This window comes from Botrytis sinoallii (genome assembly GCF_014898435.1).
Source record: "Botrytis sinoallii strain Bc 23 chromosome Unknown BSIN_009, whole genome shotgun sequence".
NCBI classification, from domain to species: Eukaryota; Fungi; Ascomycota; class Leotiomycetes; order Helotiales; family Sclerotiniaceae; genus Botrytis; species Botrytis sinoallii.
This window is the reverse complement of record NW_024066036.1, coordinates 1,296,176-1,315,771: the sequence shown is the minus strand read 5'-3', so window position 1 is coordinate 1,315,771 and position 19,596 is coordinate 1,296,176. Positions and strand designations below refer to the sequence as shown.

The 19,596-nt window shown below is 43.1% G+C and overlaps 7 protein-coding genes across 7 annotated transcripts; 3 read left to right on the top strand and 4 right to left on the bottom strand.

Annotated features, from left to right (window-relative positions):
* Positions 1–503: 503 nt before the first annotated feature.
* Positions 504–1,525, bottom strand: EAF02_005962 (uncharacterized protein). The gene is made up of 4 exons (XM_038902010.1): positions 1,235–1,525; positions 1,038–1,093; positions 822–970; positions 504–736 (listed from the first exon to the last, which is right to left on the bottom strand). Exons 1-4 carry the CDS (start codon positions 1,426–1,428, stop codon positions 692–694), a joined length of 444 nt encoding a protein of 147 aa, XP_038758227.1. The 5' UTR covers positions 1,429–1,525; the 3' UTR covers positions 504–691.
* A 1,692-nt stretch (positions 1,526–3,217) lies between these two features.
* EAF02_005961 (uncharacterized protein) lies at positions 3,218–5,265 on the top strand (the record flags this gene model as incomplete). Its single annotated transcript, XM_038902009.1, has 4 exons — positions 3,218–4,444; positions 4,506–4,831; positions 4,891–5,212; positions 5,263–5,265. The coding sequence occupies 4 exons, from the start codon at positions 3,218–3,220 to the stop codon at positions 5,263–5,265; spliced, it is 1,878 nt and encodes a 625-aa protein (XP_038758226.1).
* A 984-nt stretch (positions 5,266–6,249) lies between these two features.
* On the bottom strand, positions 6,250–7,408 carry EAF02_005960 (uncharacterized protein; the record flags this gene model as incomplete). Its single annotated transcript, XM_038902008.1, has 2 exons — positions 6,250–6,293; positions 6,346–7,408. 2 exons carry the CDS (start codon positions 7,406–7,408, stop codon positions 6,250–6,252), a joined length of 1,107 nt encoding a protein of 368 aa, XP_038758225.1.
* Positions 7,409–7,968: 560 nt separating this feature from the next.
* On the top strand, positions 7,969–8,433 carry EAF02_005959 (uncharacterized protein; the record flags this gene model as incomplete). Its single annotated transcript, XM_038902007.1, has 1 exon — positions 7,969–8,433. The coding sequence occupies one exon, from the start codon at positions 7,969–7,971 to the stop codon at positions 8,431–8,433; it is 465 nt and encodes a 154-aa protein (XP_038758224.1).
* Positions 8,434–9,556: 1,123 nt separating this feature from the next.
* Positions 9,557–10,420, top strand: EAF02_005958 (uncharacterized protein; the record flags this gene model as incomplete). Its single annotated transcript, XM_038902006.1, has 1 exon — positions 9,557–10,420. One exon carries the CDS (start codon positions 9,557–9,559, stop codon positions 10,418–10,420), a length of 864 nt encoding a protein of 287 aa, XP_038758223.1.
* Positions 10,421–11,844: 1,424 nt separating this feature from the next.
* On the bottom strand, positions 11,845–13,811 carry EAF02_005957 (uncharacterized protein; the record flags this gene model as incomplete). The annotated part of the gene is made up of 5 exons (XM_038902005.1): positions 11,845–12,863; positions 12,916–13,235; positions 13,287–13,372; positions 13,427–13,523; positions 13,612–13,811. 5 exons carry the CDS (start codon positions 13,809–13,811, stop codon positions 11,845–11,847), a joined length of 1,722 nt encoding a protein of 573 aa, XP_038758222.1.
* Positions 13,812–15,161: 1,350 nt separating this feature from the next.
* EAF02_005956 (uncharacterized protein) lies at positions 15,162–18,118 on the bottom strand (the record flags this gene model as incomplete). The annotated part of the gene is made up of 4 exons (XM_038902004.1): positions 15,162–16,182; positions 16,497–17,002; positions 17,140–18,006; positions 18,059–18,118. 4 exons carry the CDS (start codon positions 18,116–18,118, stop codon positions 15,162–15,164), a joined length of 2,454 nt encoding a protein of 817 aa, XP_038758221.1.
* Between the last annotated feature and the right edge of the window lie 1,478 nt (positions 18,119–19,596).

The window sequence follows — 19,596 nt, the reverse complement described above, 5'->3', positions numbered from 1 at the left end:
AGCCTCATTCGAGGCTTCCAAGACATGTACTTTGGAGAAACAGATCGAAGAATCCAATTCAAGTATTTCAAACAGGATTTTTTGGAGTCTTTTGTATGAGTACACTGCACCAGCAATCCGCAATGTCGTCTCGTGGTATATTGCAATCTTTTGTCTACAAGCCCTCGCTAACTACTACTAATGTGTCGGCACTCCATGTTATTTCTACTCCCACCCATATCCTGCACAGCATTCACTTCTTCCAAATCCGTTCCATCATCTCACAAGTCGTCAATTCATCCATCTCGCTGGCGCCCTTTGCGACTAATTTTCTTCCATTTTGTGTTATCTCAAAATTCCCTTGAGATATCCTCATCTTCCTACTAGCAATCATACATCGTCATTGCTTCTTCGTTCTGGACACTGGCTCCATGTTATATCTTTTATCAGTCGCCCGACTATCCATCCGTAATAGTCGTGATTATTCAAAAAGAAACTAAATTTGTCCGGAACATTCAAGAGTGATGCCCACACAGTTCCTTTACTAGAGGGCATGAAGCAAATTTGATGATGGCTCGATTCATTTACTAAATATTAACACACTCTTCTGTTATCTTAGCTGTTATGAATACTGGAGAAAGCTCAAATAATGATATCGCGCTCGATCGAAACCCTCATGAGTGATTTGCCCAACTAAATCAACCTTAACTTTTTACGCTTCCTTCCTGAATGCGCACTTGAAGGGATAGATTTGGATCTGCACACACATCAGTAATCAATCCCAAACCCATAACTTCTTAACCCGTAATCACAAAAGTTTGCGATAGTGATAGAAAACATACCTTGCTGAAATCCCAAACATCATTTTCGGCATAAATGTCCTTCTTCAATACCTCAATGACTTCCTCCTTGCTGCTGGCAAGAGCGATCATGCAACTTCCTTGGAACTTCAAAGGAGAGTCACCGGTGGGAGGCTCGGAGAGAAAGGCGCCTGGTGGAGTTTTTCAGCGGAACGTTTTCAAGGACGACGTAGGTAAAGAGAAAACGGTGAAACTTACCGCCCATCTTCCAGAACCCAGACTCAAGACCGGTCTTTAAACCTTCAAAATGCTTGCTATCAACTTCTTAGCTCCTATACATCTCAAGCTCACATCACCACTTTCTCATGCAAAGTTCCTCAAAACAAAGCACCTCGGGGAAATTTCTCGTACGTAACTTCTCACACATAACCCATCATATCCCCAGGAGAACTCACGGTCTAACACTAACTCTTCTCTCCAACGCCCCCTCATTATCAGGTAACACAACCAACCACTCAAACTTCTCCGCTGGTGCTGCTGCTGAAGACATCTTCCTGATATTTACTGCTGGGTATGGACGGGTAATATAAGACGTAAGTTGTTTAGGATATAATTTGCCAGGTACAAATCTTAAGCGCGAGAAGGACATTTGAGAGAAGATAATCGACGGTTGAAATTGGAATCGGGGATGGTGATTGATTTATGAAAAGGGGAGAAGTGGGGTTTTGATATTGGGACAGTGCATATTGATAGATGTGGAGGGCATCTCGTGCGCCCTTGTCGGGAAAAGCTCGGGTGGGGTGTGAGGAAAGGAGGGGTTCGCTTCAAAAAGGAGATGATGTTTCACTGCGATGATTTGTATCGCCAAGTTGATTGTAAAGGAGATTCTTTGGGGACCTTTTGTCTAGGCATGGCCGCTATGTAGGCCCCAGACTGACTCTAAGCTTACCGGCGATAACGAAGTTGCCTGAGCAAGCTGATTGATATTGAAGTACTGAAATTTACTTGATATAGATCTAGAATACATATTATGTATATAAGATTGAAGAAGAAATCAGAAGCGGATCAGTCGTTCCAGATACAGGTATGTATCTTCAGTGTCACATTCATAATTCTGCTGGTTTCATAAATTGAAAGGAATCTTAGTGGTACCTAGATCTCAACAATGCCATCCAATACCTAAATTGCAACATACCCTTTAAACACTGTAGAATGTTGATGAGATATCAATACCCTACTAAATTAGTGACTGGCTCCAACTTGTGTAATCAGTTTTCTGTTCGTTTCTGAGTTCTATTCTGATCGCCCGTTGCAATGGCGCCTCCTGGCAAGATGGGAACAACACCTCAGATTCTGTATCTGGAAAGCATCGCACACACCCGGAAAAACAGTATTTGAAAATGACAGTGAAGTATTCTTTTTCTGGTTATAATTTGAACTCCTTGGGGGTCCTTGATAGTTGGATATCGGTGAAAGTATTCACTGGCCGCAGTTGAACATCGTGCTGGTTCCGATCGTCTCAACAACTTCACTTGATGGGAATGATTCAGAGCAAAATTATGGAAGAGTAAGGATAGTTTATCATCTCAGCAGCAATGTTTATATTGAAAATTACTTTGTAGGTTGTAAAGATAAGATTCATCTTTTCATGATTGTTGAGAAGCAATTCTAACAACACGCAAAGGGTTAGCTATCAATACTTCGATCTTACCATTGTGGACAAGTCGATTTCGAAATCACCCCTATCAAATTTGATTACTCTATCATATATTTATTACATTGAAGTCAATTTAGCATAGTCGGAAAACGTGGGAGTTGACAATCGTAAGTGATGCTATTGGATAACTATATAGTGAATTACCCGCAATTTGAGCGATGAGGAAAGACCATGCTATTCCCTGGTCTAATTTTGAATTGCAATTTAATTCCTGGAATATAAGAAAGAATATCTTGAAGTTGCAAATAGCATTCATCAACGGAAGAGATGGCTGGATGTGCAATTCTACTGCCATCTCTTCCGATATATATTCACTTTTCAATCAAGTCTTCCACGTTCCATCTATAACTAATCGTACCAGAACCAGTGAATTATATCCTCTAGCGCTGGCGGTACTGCCAATTAATGATTTTCTCAACCATGCCTCCCATGATTTCTTATATAAGTTTCTTTTCCTCCTACTCTCCCACCCAATATTTTAAGTATCTGAACAGCATCTAAAGTCGTCTACAAATAACTTTCTGATCAACTAAGATTCTTCTACAAATCAATTTTACATTTTCGTATTACAATTTCTTGATACTTTTAAATACCACAGTTTTCTCTTGATAATCTCTTTTTCAAGAAGTTATTACTCAGTTATTAATATCTCTCTCGAGATATAACATTTAACAATTGCCCTCGCCTTTTTTCGCCTTCAAACATTCAAACTTCACAAAAAATGCCTTCTCAACCATCCAGAATGAGTCGCAGTTCCGAGTCAACCACAGCCAGCGACCCTTCTTTATCCACCCCCTCAATGGATATTGATACCCAATTAGCTCCTCTCCCAGAGACCAGAAAGCGCTCACGCAATCTGGATTTGGATTCGGATAACGAAGAATCACAAGCTCAAAGAGTTAGAGTCGGTGATTCTGATTCAATTGAGAATGTTGATTCAGAAATGGCCATCGATACACCAGCTCAGAATGTAACGGCGCCTCCTCGAAGCAGGCAATCACGAATACGTTCTGGTCGCCACGCAATGTCTAGGCAGGAGCAAGAGCAAATTTCGAGCACTTTTGCCAATATTGGTGCTCCCACTACCGCTCCCAATCTCACTCAATCAGCTCCAGCTAGCTCTCCCTCAAGAGCTAACCATATAGTTCAAGCAAGTGCCATTCATCAATCTCATGAGTCTACTTCACAACGACGCTCATATGAAGACACCTCCGGCTATGATGCTGACATTAGTGGAGATGAACGCCCACGAAAGGTCAGGCGTAGAAGTGAACGTCAAAATTCTGTCCATACGCCAGCAGTCTCCATCGAAAACAGAAATGCAGAGGCTGCTGCATCACCTACATCAAATGAAGCTTCGGTCGTCGAAAATCAGGGCTCGGAGACTGCTTTACCACCAACTTCAAGCGTGCTTCTGACAGTTGAAGCACCATCTAACCAAATTGCTTTGACGCCTGGAGATACACCATACATTGATCTCACGTTTGAAGATTCGAGCGACGAAGAAGAGGGTGATGCCGCGTTGTCACCAGCCCCAAGTGTGCTTCCAGCCGTCGCAGCACCACCTGTCCAAAATCCTCAACCCAACGCGAACCGTAAATTTGTTGACCTCACATTTGAGGATTCCAGCGATGAGAAAGAAGGTGCAGCCACCATGTCCCAGGCGTACATTGGTGACAGAATTGTGTTGGTAGAAGAGAAACGCCTCGAACCTTTTCTACCGGAACCTACAATCAGGTTCCAATACTTGCTTGAGGATGCTCGAACTCAGAAACTGCATTGTCTTCAAGAATGGACTTGTGTAGGATTCAAAGATGACGTTCAGTTCTTGAGACATCTCGCAGTTCTCGGTACCAGCGGTAATGTGTACACCGTTATCTTGAAAAAGAAACCAAGATGTAATTGCTATGAAGGCAATAGAGGTATACTCTGCGTTCATATTGTCTTTGTAGGTATTTTTCTTATTGACATATCACAAAATGAGCGATGGCTAACAGTCTCAATCGTAGATCCTCACGAAATTCCTGCATCTACCAGCGCCACTTCGTCACCAATCTGCCTTCTTGGAGGCTGAGCTCAGATGCATGGTGGGAGATGATGTTGATTGGATGGGTCCAGTGCCAACAGGTAAATTCTGTCCACCAAAGTCAGTCGAGGAACAGGGAACTTGTTCAATCTGCCTCGAGAATCTCGAAGGCAATGCATCCATGACGTGGTGTATGGGCCAATGTGGACAGAATTTCCATCTGCAGTGCATTTGGACATGGGCCGACACAAACTTTATGGATGGACAGCCCGACATCACATGTGGACATTGCCGCGCACCGTGGATCTGGTTGGGCTATCAGCTAACCGCATTATTGAGGGGGCGTGGAATTGGCGATTTGGGATCAGCGAAGACGATGCAGAGTATTGCTCCTTGAGCGAACTCCTAGATAGGGACGTGAGTAAGGATGAGTACTTCAATGTAGCCGAGCTCCTGGGAGACTACGAGACTGAGGAGGACGATGCAGAAGCCCATCAAAGCTATCAACGAGCGGTTGACAAATGGAGAGCAGAGATGGTGAGACGGCCTACCACACTCACAGAGGAAGTGAATGCTTTCGTAGAGCGCTACTATCCTAAGGTGTATGATGATGTGTATGATGAATATTTGATAAGATCGAATGACGGCTACAGTCCTAGTGCTATCAGGGCCTTGGAAACAGAGGAAATTGTAGAAACTAATGTCAGGAGGGTCTTGCAAGGATTTCCAACCATTGATAGTGAGTTCTGTAGGGACTTACACCTATTATGAATCAACTATCCTGGGTCAATTGAGAAACAGGCAACCCCAAGGTATTGTACCAGAACGGGTGTTCATTTGACGGACTTCTAAATCTACTCGCAACACCATCTATATCTGAAAATGCCGTCTTGAAACATACTCGTCAAAGATGGTAACACAAACACTGGCTTCCCCATACGAAACTACATTACCTCAACGGAATTCTGAAGTTTCCAATCAAGTTCGATCATCGCAGCATATCGAATCACAATTTGGAAATATCTCAACTGGAGGGCTAATTCCCTCGGATACAGGCTAGAAAAATGCCAGTCTGTTTTTCTCGGGTCAGAGATTCGCAAGACACAATGGCACAACGCCTCTACCAAACGATTTTCCTCATCTATGGCTTCATTGAACGAGTCCACTGTTACGAAACAACGTCATTTATCTCCTCGACGAATATTATGGTTACATCTTCTGCAGTAATCATCTTGGGTTCGTAGTAGGGTGGCTGTGACCGAAACGGTACCCAATGAGAGAAAGAAATGCTCACATATGTGCTGTGCTCGGAGGGAAATAGTACTGATTAATTGGTGCAGGTGGGGGATGAGGAATTGGAAAATGAATTATTAGGAACGGAGCACTTGCTGGATGCAGAGTCCTATTTGGCGAATGGTGGTGGAATTTGTTCAATTGACTAGAACTTATGTGGTGGTTACTATGGAGTTTGTCACTGGTAATAAAGTAGTCCCCGGGATGGCCAAGTTCATTCCCGGGTGGTGGATTCTGTGCTCTATTTTGATGTGACCTAGATGGTTTTTGGTGTCTGGACTTCGGGAGAGTTAAGCGCGAGTGGCAAAATCATGAGATCAAATAATTACTTTCAAACAAGAGCCATGGATCATAATATGACTCTGTGATTCCTAAATTACCATTGATTTTGTACTCCAGATAGCGCCTTGGTATATATGCTAACTCAAATGCCTTCATACGATTTTACCCTTATTAACCACGAATGCTTCCAAAGCAGCTATGCTTGATTAGTACGGAATTTATAAAGTAAAGGTGATATGTAGGCTTACTAATAGCAGAATAAACTCTGTTTTCGGCCTCTGGGAAGACTAAGCTTCTGGGGCCGTAAAATACTGCATCGTTGACCTCATCTTGATGTCTGGGTAGACAATGCATGAATTTCCATCCTTCCTTAGCACCGCCTCGTTTTGCCATTTCCTCTGTGATTTGGTAACCTGCAAATGCCTTCAATCTCTTTGCTGACTCTTCTTCTTGACCCATAGATATCCATGTATCAGTCACCAATACATCTGCATTTTTAATAGCTTCCTCTGGCACGGAAACCTCTGTGAGTGTTCCTGGAGTATCTGTTGTAGTTGCGGCAGATTGGATGATATTGCGCATATACTCGGGGATTTTGTAACCCTCTGGAGATGAAACTGAAATATTGATGCCCAATTTCATTGCTCCAATTGCAAGGTCGAAGAGAACATTATTTGAGTCTCCAATCCAAGCAATCTTCATTCCCTCCAAACCTAAAGTTGGTGTAATTTGTGACGAGCTTCTGGAAGGTTGCGAGGGGAATGCTTCGTGGATTGTGAGGTAATCGGCGATAGTTTGTAAGGGGTGGTATTCGTCAGACAAAGCATTGATGACTGGTACACTCGACCACTTTGCCAGACCAGCAACATCTGAATGAGGTCCCACTCTAGCTACAATACCTGCAGTCATACTCGAAATAACGACTGAGGTATCGTACAATGATTCATTGACACCCAATTGGATGTCACCGGAACCAAGAAACATAGGATGTCCGCCCATTGTGGTGACCGCGGATTCGGTAGAGACACGGGTACGAGTGCTGCGTTTAGAGAAGGGCATGGCAATTACCTTACCAGTCAATGAGTTGAGGAGAGATGTAGGAACGGCGCCAGATTTCAGTGCGAGCTTGTGCGAATGTGCGGAGCGAACGAGGGTAGTAAGTTCGGAAGGAGTAAGGTCTGCAATGGAGAGAAGATGACGGGGCGCGAAGGGCGAGGTGAGAGGTGTTGATGCATGGCTGTAGGAACGCAATTGAGCTCTGCTAAAGCTCTGCAGAGCTCGACATCCAGGGCGCAACGAATTGAGAGTCATTCTGTTGGTGGTGAGTATAGGGATATGTCAATTGAGTAGAAATTGTTGGGGATCAATCAGAGCTCAGTGTGAGAGAAAGAAGAGAAATGTAAATAAGATGGTTTTTATTAGAGTCCTGAGATAATTTATAGTAACTCCACCTACAGATCTCACTTCAAATATGTATGTGATGTTGATAATGAGTCAATTCATGAGTCAATTTTATTAATTGTTTATCTTCCCAACTTTTACTGAGTTGTGCTCAAAGCTTCGAAGCACTTTTTGGGACCCCGCAAATTAACGCTAACCATATTTGGTAGCACATCGATATACGAACATGCTGATTGGATGGCAAATTATGAACATTTGTACTCTGTGCATGATGAGTTTGGCAAAGAAGTGTATCCCCGGTGAGGACGTTCCACAAATACTTCTGATGAGCTTTCTACTGAGTGAGACAGGTAAGTTTTTGGCCCGTGCATCAATGAGCATCCCAGATAAATATTGCAAACTTTGATTGTACCCTCTCCGACTGAAGCATAATATCAACTCCGCCGTCAATCGAGTATACAGCCATAGTCATGTCTAGCAGTACACTTTCTTCCAAAAGAGCTTCTAGCTCTAGAAACACACCTTCCGCTGAGCAAGAGACAAAGCGCGCCAAGAAGTCAGATGCCCCACCCAAGCAATATGTCTATGTTGTTTTGCATGAAACTTCCTTTGGAGGCGATCACACAGCTGTGGAAGGCGTCTTCTCAACCGTTGAAGATGCGACGAACGGGTTGAAGAAAATCGTCAATCGGGAGTATATTCACTTGTATGAAGATGTTGAAGAAGCGGGTATTGAAGTCACAGAGCGTAATGGTCTGGTGAAGTGGCATAGTAGTGATGCTGGAGAAGGGGAAGAAGTTAGTCTTTATGTGCAGAAGCATAGTCTACGAGCACCGGGCTCAATAAGGCAGCGAGAATGGGGTGTCGAGTCTGGTGATGAAGACTTGATGGAAGAGAAACAAGAAGAAGAGGGAGTGGAAGATATGGAGGAATAATTTGACGACAAAATAATTTGGGCCTTGGCCAGTCAATACCTCCTACGAGATTTTGGATTCGGCTCATATTTGGGTGGCCTCAATCACCTGTCTAGAAAGGTTGTCCTTCATTGTTGATTTGTTCGTTCTTGACACAACTAGCCCCCTTACTTTGGCAATGGAAAAGCGGGTCTCTACACGAATGAACCATTTGGCGTTATTGGTCTAATTTAATGATCATTGTTATGGCACGATTGATGGACTCAATAAGCTTCGGGTGCATCTGTATTGTATGAAGAAAGGGAGACGATAGGTGACTTCGACTTTAATCTATCGAACCGGAACGAGAACTACGAGGGCCAGTGAAGACAACAGTATACATTTTTATTCCTCATTATACCATGGATGCTCAATATGGATTTGTTTTCGATACTAGCTGTAGGACTCGATTTCAGTAAGCAAAGACTACCTAAGTCGATTTTGTGTTATGTTTTGTAGTGTTTGGTCTCTCGGAGTGATCGTACGTTGACTAATTCGTACAGAATTGGGCCATGACTACCACTCCTCGGGTTCTCTACAAGCTCGCGGCTATCTATACTTTCTGACGAGAAATTCATCAGTGAAAATTAGACGAATATCCAGCCTACATATACACCCTTCGAATTGATCTAACCTCCTGGCTGAATACTAATCGCAAATGACAATGTATGCATTGATCCTGGTTTCCAGAGCGAGAGAAAAAATAGGGATGGATCCTTCTAACCACACGTCTCATGGCTCTGGCTAATGGTTGATGACGATGTGGTAAGACCAGCTTTGTCGCTGATGATCAAGATAATGAATGTTAAAATTTGGAAAAGAATCGTTTTGGAAAGTGTATATTTTATTACACGGCCGATTTCATTCATCAGAATAGCATATCCAGGACTGAATTTGAGCTAAAACTCAACTTGGAAGGAAAAAGTGCCTTTCAAATTGAAGGAAATAGCGAGATCATAAGTAACAAACCCAAGATAGGAAGGACCCTAAGCTATATATTATGACATCTCAAACCTGCTACCTTCACGAACGAAATACAACTCATACCCAAACATCAACATAATTCTTCTTTGGTTCATTTTTGGTTATCGAAATTATCATCATGATGGATTGGAATTCAGTAAATTTACCACATTTGTATAACACGATCGAGCAAGGCCCCAAGGATGGCGTTCAGTTGAACCCATTATATGACGAATCTTATGCAACACAGAACGGAAATGGGAGCTCGCCATCTTTAGACACTGAAGCATCATATAATGAATCCCGAGTACCATTATCTGAAAACCGCCCTTCAACTGCACTGATTTCCTACCATGGTCTTCATCGCCCAGCGAGATTAGATTGGCATCGGATAGGTCAGCCTTTGGTCAGAGATTTCGCCAACGATACGTGGTTGAAAACTCGCCGTGTACTTGCTGCGTGCGATTCCGAAGACGACTTGCAGAATGATAACTCTAGATTCACACAAGCAATCTCAATGACAACAACCCCCTCAAAATCTGACGGCATGACTTACACAATCTCGGAATCTGACTATCCATCCCCATCACAAACACCGAGCAACATAACCTTCACCCCCTTCATGTCTCCCCAAAAATCAAGCCAGGGGCAACACGTCTACATGGTCCTTCATGACGCAGTCCCCGTCGCAGCAGAATCCCTCGCAACAACCAGTATCACCGGTGTATATACCACGCTCGAAGAAGCAAACGGATTCGTGGAACGGGTTGCGGAGGAGACGTGTAGGGATGTTCCAGAAGAACACTTGAAGATGGCTATAGAAGACGGAGCGTTTGGTTTTGATATTTTAGACGTGAAAAGGCATGTTCTGCATAGAGTTTATATTGAGAAGCAGACGGTCAGGGGAGAGTGGAGTGAGAAAACCAAAATTGAGGAGACAGGGGTGATGAGGGATCAGGTAGAGGATATGGGAATCTTCGATGGATTTGCGAAAATGTCGTTGTGAGGGTTGGTAGGTAATGAATGGTCTAGCGGATGATTTCATTGCCCGATGTATAGCTAGGGGATTGGTAATTCATGGCCGAGGGTTTGAGGATGATGAGTTTTAGATTAAGTATTAATACGAATGGATAGGTTATCTTCAAGACTTGACTGATGGTATGTGATTAGAGCATTTCACTTTCCATTTATCACCAGTCAAATACCCCCTTGGGTATCTCGAAACAATTTGGTGTCGAGAATTTTATGAGTAGATATTTTCTTGAATTTTTTGTCCAGAACACACTCCATACATGCTCAATCCAAAGAGGGTAGAACGTTTTACAAAGACCAAGATAGGCCTTCGAAAGAATATACCAACATGCAGCCCGAATTTCTGATATGCATAATTGGCTACTTGAAGATCTTCGTACTTGAGAAATACTAGTATGTTAAGGTGGGTGGGTGGTGAGTGTTGTTGTTGTTCTTAGTGTTCGTAAAATGACGTACAGCAAGCGAAAAAAAAACTCACAGAAGCGCATACGTATCCATAGCATTAAGTACCTACCTGCATCCAGATACTATGTCTCATAATTCAAAGCATTCAGAAACACAAATTCCGCATTAAATAATTACGATGGAAGTATCATTCTCAAGTAGGTAGCTAAGTGCAACAAACAGCAGCAAAGAAAGAATACATCACATGCAAGCTTAAGCAACACGTGAATTAAAGCAGGGAAAATAGTAAGGAAATGTGCTAACCCATCCCATCCAATCACACTACCTATAAAGCTACCAATGAAGCTACCTATCATCTAGTAAATACCACACACACCATCCAATCCATCTCCCCCCCTCCCCCTCCATAACCCACCAGGACTCCCCTTGTAATTCTAGGATATACGATATGCAACAAGAGGATTTTTATCCGCCATGTGATTGGGAGATCCTAGCTATCGTAGCTAGCGAGGGTGGTATGTGTAGATAGGGACTCGTGATTGTATCCGGATGAATCTGAAGAGGGGGGAGGGGGATAGATTTTACCGGGTTGTGTGATTTAGCCTTCTTCCGAATACGGGGTGGGTTTGGTGGGTTGGGCCTTGTGAGATGTGCTGGTGTGGGGATGGATAGGGATAAAGAATGTACCTAGTAGTGTATTATGCGAAAAGGGAAGAAAGGGGGGGAGTTTGGGTTATGCGCTATGAAATTAGCTAGGCGCTGAGTCCTAATTTAATTTTTGTTCGCTGCTCTCTAGTAGCTTTTAATGATACGCATTGTTGGAACTTCTGAAAAGACTTTCGCATAAAGAATATGTGTTCATATTATAGGATATACTTTTAAGCTCCATCATAAAATTCATTATCTTCATATCCAATATCCAATATCTGAAAATCATAGTTAAACATCCACCCCTTATTTCCAAACAACTCCTGTCCTCTGTTTACCGAGAATCTAAAAGGCCCAGCCAAGTGTCAACCTATAAATTCGCTCCCACTTGGTCTCCTCGCTACTACCCCGTCTAGCTGCCTCCTGCGCCAGATATTCTTGTTCCTGCGCATCAATTCTCGCCTTTCCACTGAAGAGATCCGCCTCAATAGGACTCAAGACCTTTGTCTTCATTGTGTATTTGTATCCGAAGAACATGATAATGTACAATGGAATAGCCAAATATGTAGTGATGAAAGTTGAGTGATCAAAGACGGGTCTGGTGCCCGCTTTGGCGGTCTTCTTGTAGCAGAATAGTGCGAATCCCTTGAAAAAGGCAATGAGGATACAGAAGACAAGAGCACCGTAGGAGCCGTAGATACCAAGAGGTGCTACGTATGCTAATTCGGTGTTCTCAATTCCTTGCGCACGGCGAGCACGTACGAAGTAGATGTGAGAGATGAGGATAGAGATCCAGGTGAGGAGACCGAACATAGTGACGAGATTGACAAAGTAGCCAAAGACGGTGTAGGAAGCTGTGTTAACACCCAAGAAAGCGAGGAGACAGAATGCAGTACTAAGTCCAAGAGCATAAATGGGAACGCCACGTCTATCGGTTCGTTTGAAGATTTTGAAAGCTTTTCCCTCAGAGGCAAGACCAAACAGTGTGCGGGAGGCAATGTAGAGATCGGAGTTTGCCGCTGAGAAGACGAAGATGAGGATACAGGCGTTGAAGATGGCGGGGAGGAATTGGATGCCGCTGATCTTGATGGCAACTACGAATGGCGATGCAGATGCACTGTTGCTCTTGGTGTTACTGTCGAGAAGGAGTTTGGAATTGTATGGGACGAGCATGCCAAGGAAGAAGACGAGCACGACGTAAAAGAGAAGAATTCGGTAGAAAGTGAGCTTGATAGCCTTTGGAATCACTTTGCGTGGGTTGGCAGCTTCTCCTACTGTTACACCAACGAGTTCTGTACCTAAGAAGGCGAAGACGGCAGTAGTGAAAGTAGACCAGACAGCGAGAAATCGACCAGAGTTTCCAGCTATATGATGTTAGCATTGTATCTCAACTATCCGAGTATCTGAGCTGCTTACTTAAAATGTATTCGTGGAACGCTCCAGGATCACTCCAGTATTTGAATCCAGTTGCCTGATGATCCGGCCCCCCTCCACATACAAGGACCAAACTCAAGATGATGAGACCTAGGATCACAATAACTTTGATACTTGACAACCAGAATTCGAATTCTCCAAAGAATTTCACACCAAAATAGTTGATACAGACGATGGCAACCAAGAATATAGCAATGAAGACACCGGGATTGACTTTGTCTCTTGGTAGCCAATATTGTATAACTAAAGATGCGGCTGTAAGATTGTTAGGAGTGACGATGATATATTTGAACCAATAGTTCCTGAAGCTTGTTAGCATATGCTAGTTGAGTATAGGGAGACTTTGAAATTACCATCCTAAACAGAATCCTAGAGCGGGATCAACAAATCTGGTAGCATAACCGGTAAATCCACTTGCCAAAGGCAACCAAGCAGCCATCTTTCATATTGTCAGCACTTGTTCATTTCACAAGGCTTTTCACAAACAACTTACCTCACCGAGAGCTGCCATGACCAAAAAGCATAATAATCCAACAGTCGAATAGCCTATCAGGAGTGGCGCTGGACCTGCCTGAGCAAGGGCTTTTCCCCTGTAACATTGTGTCAGCAACGCCTTTCGCAATACTCATCATGCAAGGAAGTAATGACAAATTTTTTGAAAAGAAAGCAAATACGTACGTTCCAATAATTAATCCAGTTCCAATAGCACCACCGATTGCTATCATAGTAATCTGTCGAGACTTCAAACCACGATGAAGATTGTGATTTGGATCATTATCTTCGCCGACATCTTGAATGCCTGCTCGTTCGTGCTCGATGGGATAACTTGATTTCTCTGCACTCGAGGGCGAGTAATCTCGTGAAACGTGTGCCGCCATCTTTGGAAATATCTGTTGAAATCAAGATCCCTTTGCAAGGAAGACAGACAGATGCCAAAGTCTGGAAAGAAGAGGTGGGGGAAAAGAGAAGAGTAGAAGGATGAAGTTCAGAACAATCGAAAAGAAGATCAACAAATAAGTGGGAGATCTCAACTATCTATATGACAGCATCGAGTATGCACTAGGAGGCTCCTGGTAGAAATAATAACGTCTAGACTTGCCGTATGATAGTCAACCTAAAGCCTTTTAGTACGCACTAGGTATAACAAACGATCATCCCGATCGATTATTTATTCACTGATAGAACTAATAAGACCGCTTGAAAATTGATAATAAATCATAATAATCAAGATTACGGTCCCGCCAAGTCCCCTCCAAGATCCCATTCTCAAAGTTCCATAGAAGCAGAGTGGATTCGGGCAACCTCGCATGTTCGCGGTTCACCAAGAAAAACTCCACTCCAATCACACTTTGCAAGGATACCGTATGGGGTAAAACCGGGCCTTTTATCTCCTTTTGCTCGTTTTGATTGATATCAACATATCAACGCTGTAGCACGTAACAAGCGTCTGGGCGCCCAGAACTGTTATCGTGCAACGCGTGAGCTCAGTGGAACTGACTCCATACCGTAAATGTTAAGTTTGGAGCCAAGATGGTGCTACGGAGCCCTTGAGAGATAATGGTTCCTAGGTTATCTTTTCTGTACGACCTTGGCATTGAGGAAGACATGATAAATTGATAAATGGGTGATAAGGCACTTGGCAGCTGAGAGGAAACGGGAAGCGACACCATACACACATAGTGCGCGCCTAGTACACACTAATAATATGTGAGGATAAAAAGAGCGACAAGGCTATAGCTTTAACGTTTTTTTTTTTCTTCTCTCTCTTTCTCTCTCTTCCATTGGCTCCAATTGTTCAGATGATTATGGAAAATATGATTGGGCTGTTTCCCGAACCAACAGACCTCGGGAGTTTATCAGTACCTTACGGAGAAGGCCGGATTTTTATCCCAGCGAGCCCAGGCTGACGTTTTAGGTGATTGCGGGGAAATTTATTACGTAACAGAGTCGCCCTAGAGTCGCCCTAGAATTCGGGGCTCAAACGGGACGGGAATAGCCATCTTCGTGCGGTGCCTGACTGCTTTTTGACTACATAATTTCTACTGGGCAACTGATATCTACCTAGTTAGATATCCCATTTACACTTTCCGTAATGTCAAGTGACTTACAGCTTTCAGTTTCAAGGTTGATATAAGAATTCAAAGACCAGAAGCCATGCTACTTAAGCACCAACTAATACGTAACTCTGGGGTAATTAGCTTTTGTTTTGATTCGGTTCCTTTTTGAGTCTACAATCCTATCACCTCTTGCATTGCTAATAAGTTCAATGCGCTTCCTGCCAAAACAAATCCAGCTTGATCAGGACTGAAAGTATGCTTAGTCTTAAGAATAATTTCCTCTCCCGACCCGTGCTTCTTAACCCGCAAACTGACTTCACCATTTCCGCCATTCTTCAACATATCGTATAACCCAATCGTGCTAACCTCATCAAGTGCGTCGATCTTGCCGTAATCCTCTCCGTCAGCGAAGGTAAGGGGCACAACACCTTGCTTCTTCAAGTTTGTTTCATGGATACGTGCAAATGACTTGCAGAGAATGACTCGGCCTCCCAGGTAACGGGGCTGGAGAGCCGCATGTTCACGTGCGGAACCTTCCCCATAATTGCTTTCTCCGACAACGAGCCATTCTTTACCCTGATCCTTCCACTTTTGAGCAAGTTCTGGGATACCGGATGTGCTACCATCCACATCATAAGCAACATTCACTTCACCTGTAGCAGCGTTTATGGCTGTGATGAGTGTGTTGGCCGAGATATTTGGAAGATGGCCTTTGTATTTAAGCCAAGGACCAGCAGCAGAAATGGTATCAGTTGTACACTTTCCGATGACCTTGTAGAGAACACGGAGTCCTTCCAAATCGCTTTGTGGGAATGGAGCGAATGGTTCCAAAAGAGCTAGACGATCCGAGGTTGGAGAAACAACAACTTCCGTATCAGGGGCAGGAGAACCTGACGATGGCAAAAATTCCTTGTTTCCTTCTTCGAACCCTTCCTGAGGGAGTTCAGCACCAGTAGGTGGCTCGAAACGGAATTCTTTGCCAGATGGAGTAATGATGGAATCTGTTAGTGGATTGAAGGAAGTGCTTCCAGCATATGACATGGCTGTAACAATTTCGGGCGAAGCGAGGAAGTTCATGGTATCTGGGTTACCATCGTTTCGGCCTCGGAAATTTCGATTGTATGATGTGAAAATTGCGTTTGGTTCACCCTTAGCAACTCCATCGGTTCTGCTCCACATGCCAATGCATGGTCTTTATTAAGTTAGCAAATTTATCAGGAAAGAATCATTAGATAAATTACTATATTTGGATTGGCTTGGGAAGTAGGCAAGACACGTGAACAGACGTTCAATGGTTAGACGAATTTTATAACGCCCCTAAGTGCTAGACTCCAGATATAGTGCCTCGTCAATTCAGATTGAAGTCTCCAAACTGGCCTATCAAGGAGAGAATTTGGGCAGACTTGAAGGTTTCGAGTTGTATTAAAACAGTAAAATGCAGGGTAATAAGTCATGAAACGAGAAATAAAATCATCGACTGTGATAAAAGGAAAACTGAGAACTTACCCACAAGCATTAGCAAGGACGATACCTCCAGCTTCGGTAAATGTTGATGAAATATCATCTCGCTCTAAAGTCGCTCTAATTTGTTCACTACCAGGTGTGATGAAAAAATCAGTAGCTGGCTTGAGCCCTGCGGCCGATGCTTGTTTTACCAAATTCTGTGCTCGTGCCATATCTTGATATGAACTGTTTGTGCAGCTACCAATCAAACTTGATGATACTGTCTCAGGCCAGTTGTTTTCTTTAACAGCTTTAGCAAATTGTGATAATGGGGTTGATAGATCGGGTGTGGCTGGCCCGTTAATGTGAGGTTCTAATGTGGATAGGTCTATAGTGATAAGTTCGTCGTAGTGAGCACCTTCATCAGCTCTCAGTAAGTTGTGGAGCGAAGGAGTTCCTGCGATAGTTTGGGCTTGTAATGCGATGGAGGATCGGTGTGTTGATTCTAGGTATGGGACATGGCGTCTAGAAAATGGAAATAGAGAAGTGGTGGCACCGACCTCGGCGCCCTAGACATCATTAGTTATAAATCATACAGAAGGAGGCAGATATTTGGCGAAGGATAGAACAAACCCTGTGAATGTTGTTAGTCATGACTCATGGAGAGGCGAAGTGAAATGGATGTCCAAAAAGGAAGAGAGAGAACATACATATTGCAGATTGTAGCCATTCCGGTGCAGCTCAATGAGTCAACACCAGGCCCATGGTATTCAATGATATATCCAGTTCCACCACGGACAGTTAATTTGCCTGCCAGATGTAGAATGACATCCTTAGGTGACGCCCAACCACTCAATTGCCCTTCGAGTCTTACTCCTAGAATTTTTGGCGCTTTCAATTCCCATGGTGCATCAACCATTGCATCCACGGCATCAGCCCCACCAACACCAATAGCGATAGCTCCCAACCCACCAGCATTTGGGGTATGGCTATCTGTGCCAAGCATCATCAAACCAGGCGCCGAATAATTTTCCAGCACAGTTTGGTGAATGATTCCTGCTCCGGGTGGCCAGAACTCGATACCATATTTCTTCGCCGCAGATTCCAGGAAATCAAAAACTTCTTTGTTGCCCTTGATCGACTCTGGAAGATCAACATCTGCTCCTCTCTGTCCAACAATCATATGGTCGCAATGAATACTGGCTGGGACAGCTGTGGAAGGCAACTTGCAGGTCATGAATTGCAACAATGCCATTTGTGCGGAAGCATCCTGCATAGCAACTCTATCTGGCTTGAGCTTAAGATTTGCATTTCCTCTGATATTAAGTCCATTGTCGGTATTTGTCAAGAGTGATTCTTCGGGGTTATCGAGATGGGAATATAGGATCTTTTCCGCAAGAGTCAAACTCCTTGAGGACCCCAATACTCTTCGAACCTCATGGAGTCGTTTGAGAAGTTTTGGGTAAGGAGGAGTTCGGGATTCGATGTCAGGTTTGTATGTAGAAGTGCTCGTATTTACAGTTGCCAAAGTTCGTCCGCTTATCGGTCTTAAAATGGTTGGGATATTAGTCCTCTATATAACGAGTCAATTGTATGAATTTTTGAGGAAACAAATGTGTATTTACTCTGATAGTCAGACCACTGCTCTTGAGAAGCCCGCACGACCTCATATCTGCGAATCTCATCGGGTTTGGGATGGAGATTGAAACTATTCACAGAAAGGCAGACAGGAATTCTTCTATCTACAATTGCGATATCGCTAATTCTTCCTGACATTCGGAATGTAGCCGATTCGTGGAATTCTAGGATGCTGCTTTGAATGGACTTGATTTTCAAACTGGTGAAGACATTGTAGAACTAAAGCGGCTCGAAAGGGGGCTCGAGCACTTTGAAACTTTGTTTTCACCCCACAACCTTCTTCTGGACTTTACCCAAGTCGAAAGGTTTCCTTCACAACTCTTCTGTTCTTCAAAAACAACTGTTGTAACATCTTTACAATATCAAACTTGTGATCAAAGGCTTTAATTTCTCAAGATGTACTTGTTCTCTTGAAGACAGATTTGCAAACAATCACTATTCTCCTTATGTCAGATATCATAGGGATGTTGTTATGAGTCCAAAACACATGTGGCATTTTCCATGTAGTTCTCCTGTTATACGTCACTAATACAGGAAGGAATAAGACAGATGGCAACATTAATGGCACGACGAGATGTCCATGCCATCTTATAAATCCTTTCTTACGTGTCAAAAGCCTTTTAAGTATTGAAGGAACTGAAAATGGGAACGGTACTGAGTCAATCATGAAGGAGGCAATGGCTATCAAACATGAACCTTTTCCTTGAGTGTCAATTGTATGGTTCTAGATTTTGAAATATAGGAAGTGCAGGAGAAATCATTCTTTATTTTTATTTTTACAGAGAGTGGGAGTGAAGACAGAGTTTTAAGTAGAAACAGGCAGTAGACCAGAGTTATAAGCATATTCTGTCTTCCAAATGTCTTCCATACATTCTCAACTTTGAATGCTTTGATAATCTCTCAGAGTAGACTTGAGACGATAGGAGGTCAAGAAGGGTATTCCATCTCTGGCGCGCATCATGGACTTGGCCAGTAAACAAGCATGGAAGCAAAGCAGTGGCCTATCTCTATTGCTCCTTGCTCATTAGGATGGATACACAACCCTATGAGAATCATGAACATTACCATATGGTTGGAATGATATATGTTTTTCTTCGCAAGGACTTTCAGGTATATCAAGGCTTAGTCATGTTGTGTATGGGAATCAAAACAAAAGCTTGTGGAATATGAAAATGAAGAAGTATCTTTGACACCTTACCATTAGAACAGTAACTTGTGTGAAAAAAGAAGAAAAAGGGAAAAAATCAATTAAAGGATGACAGATGTAACAGATATCATACTTTTTTTCCTTCTATTCTTCTATTCGTCTTTAATGTTATTACGTGTGGGATTGTTGATGATCGTCAAGGGAGAGAGAATGAAATGGTAAATCTACAATTTTCTCGAACCCCACATAATTCAAACCCGCCCGCATAATAATAATTCATTGACGCCAACCTACCTACCCGTCTTGGGACAGCTCAATCGGAGTTTTTCTATATACAATTTGGAATGCTGAGCAGTTCTTGGAATCGAAATGGGAAGG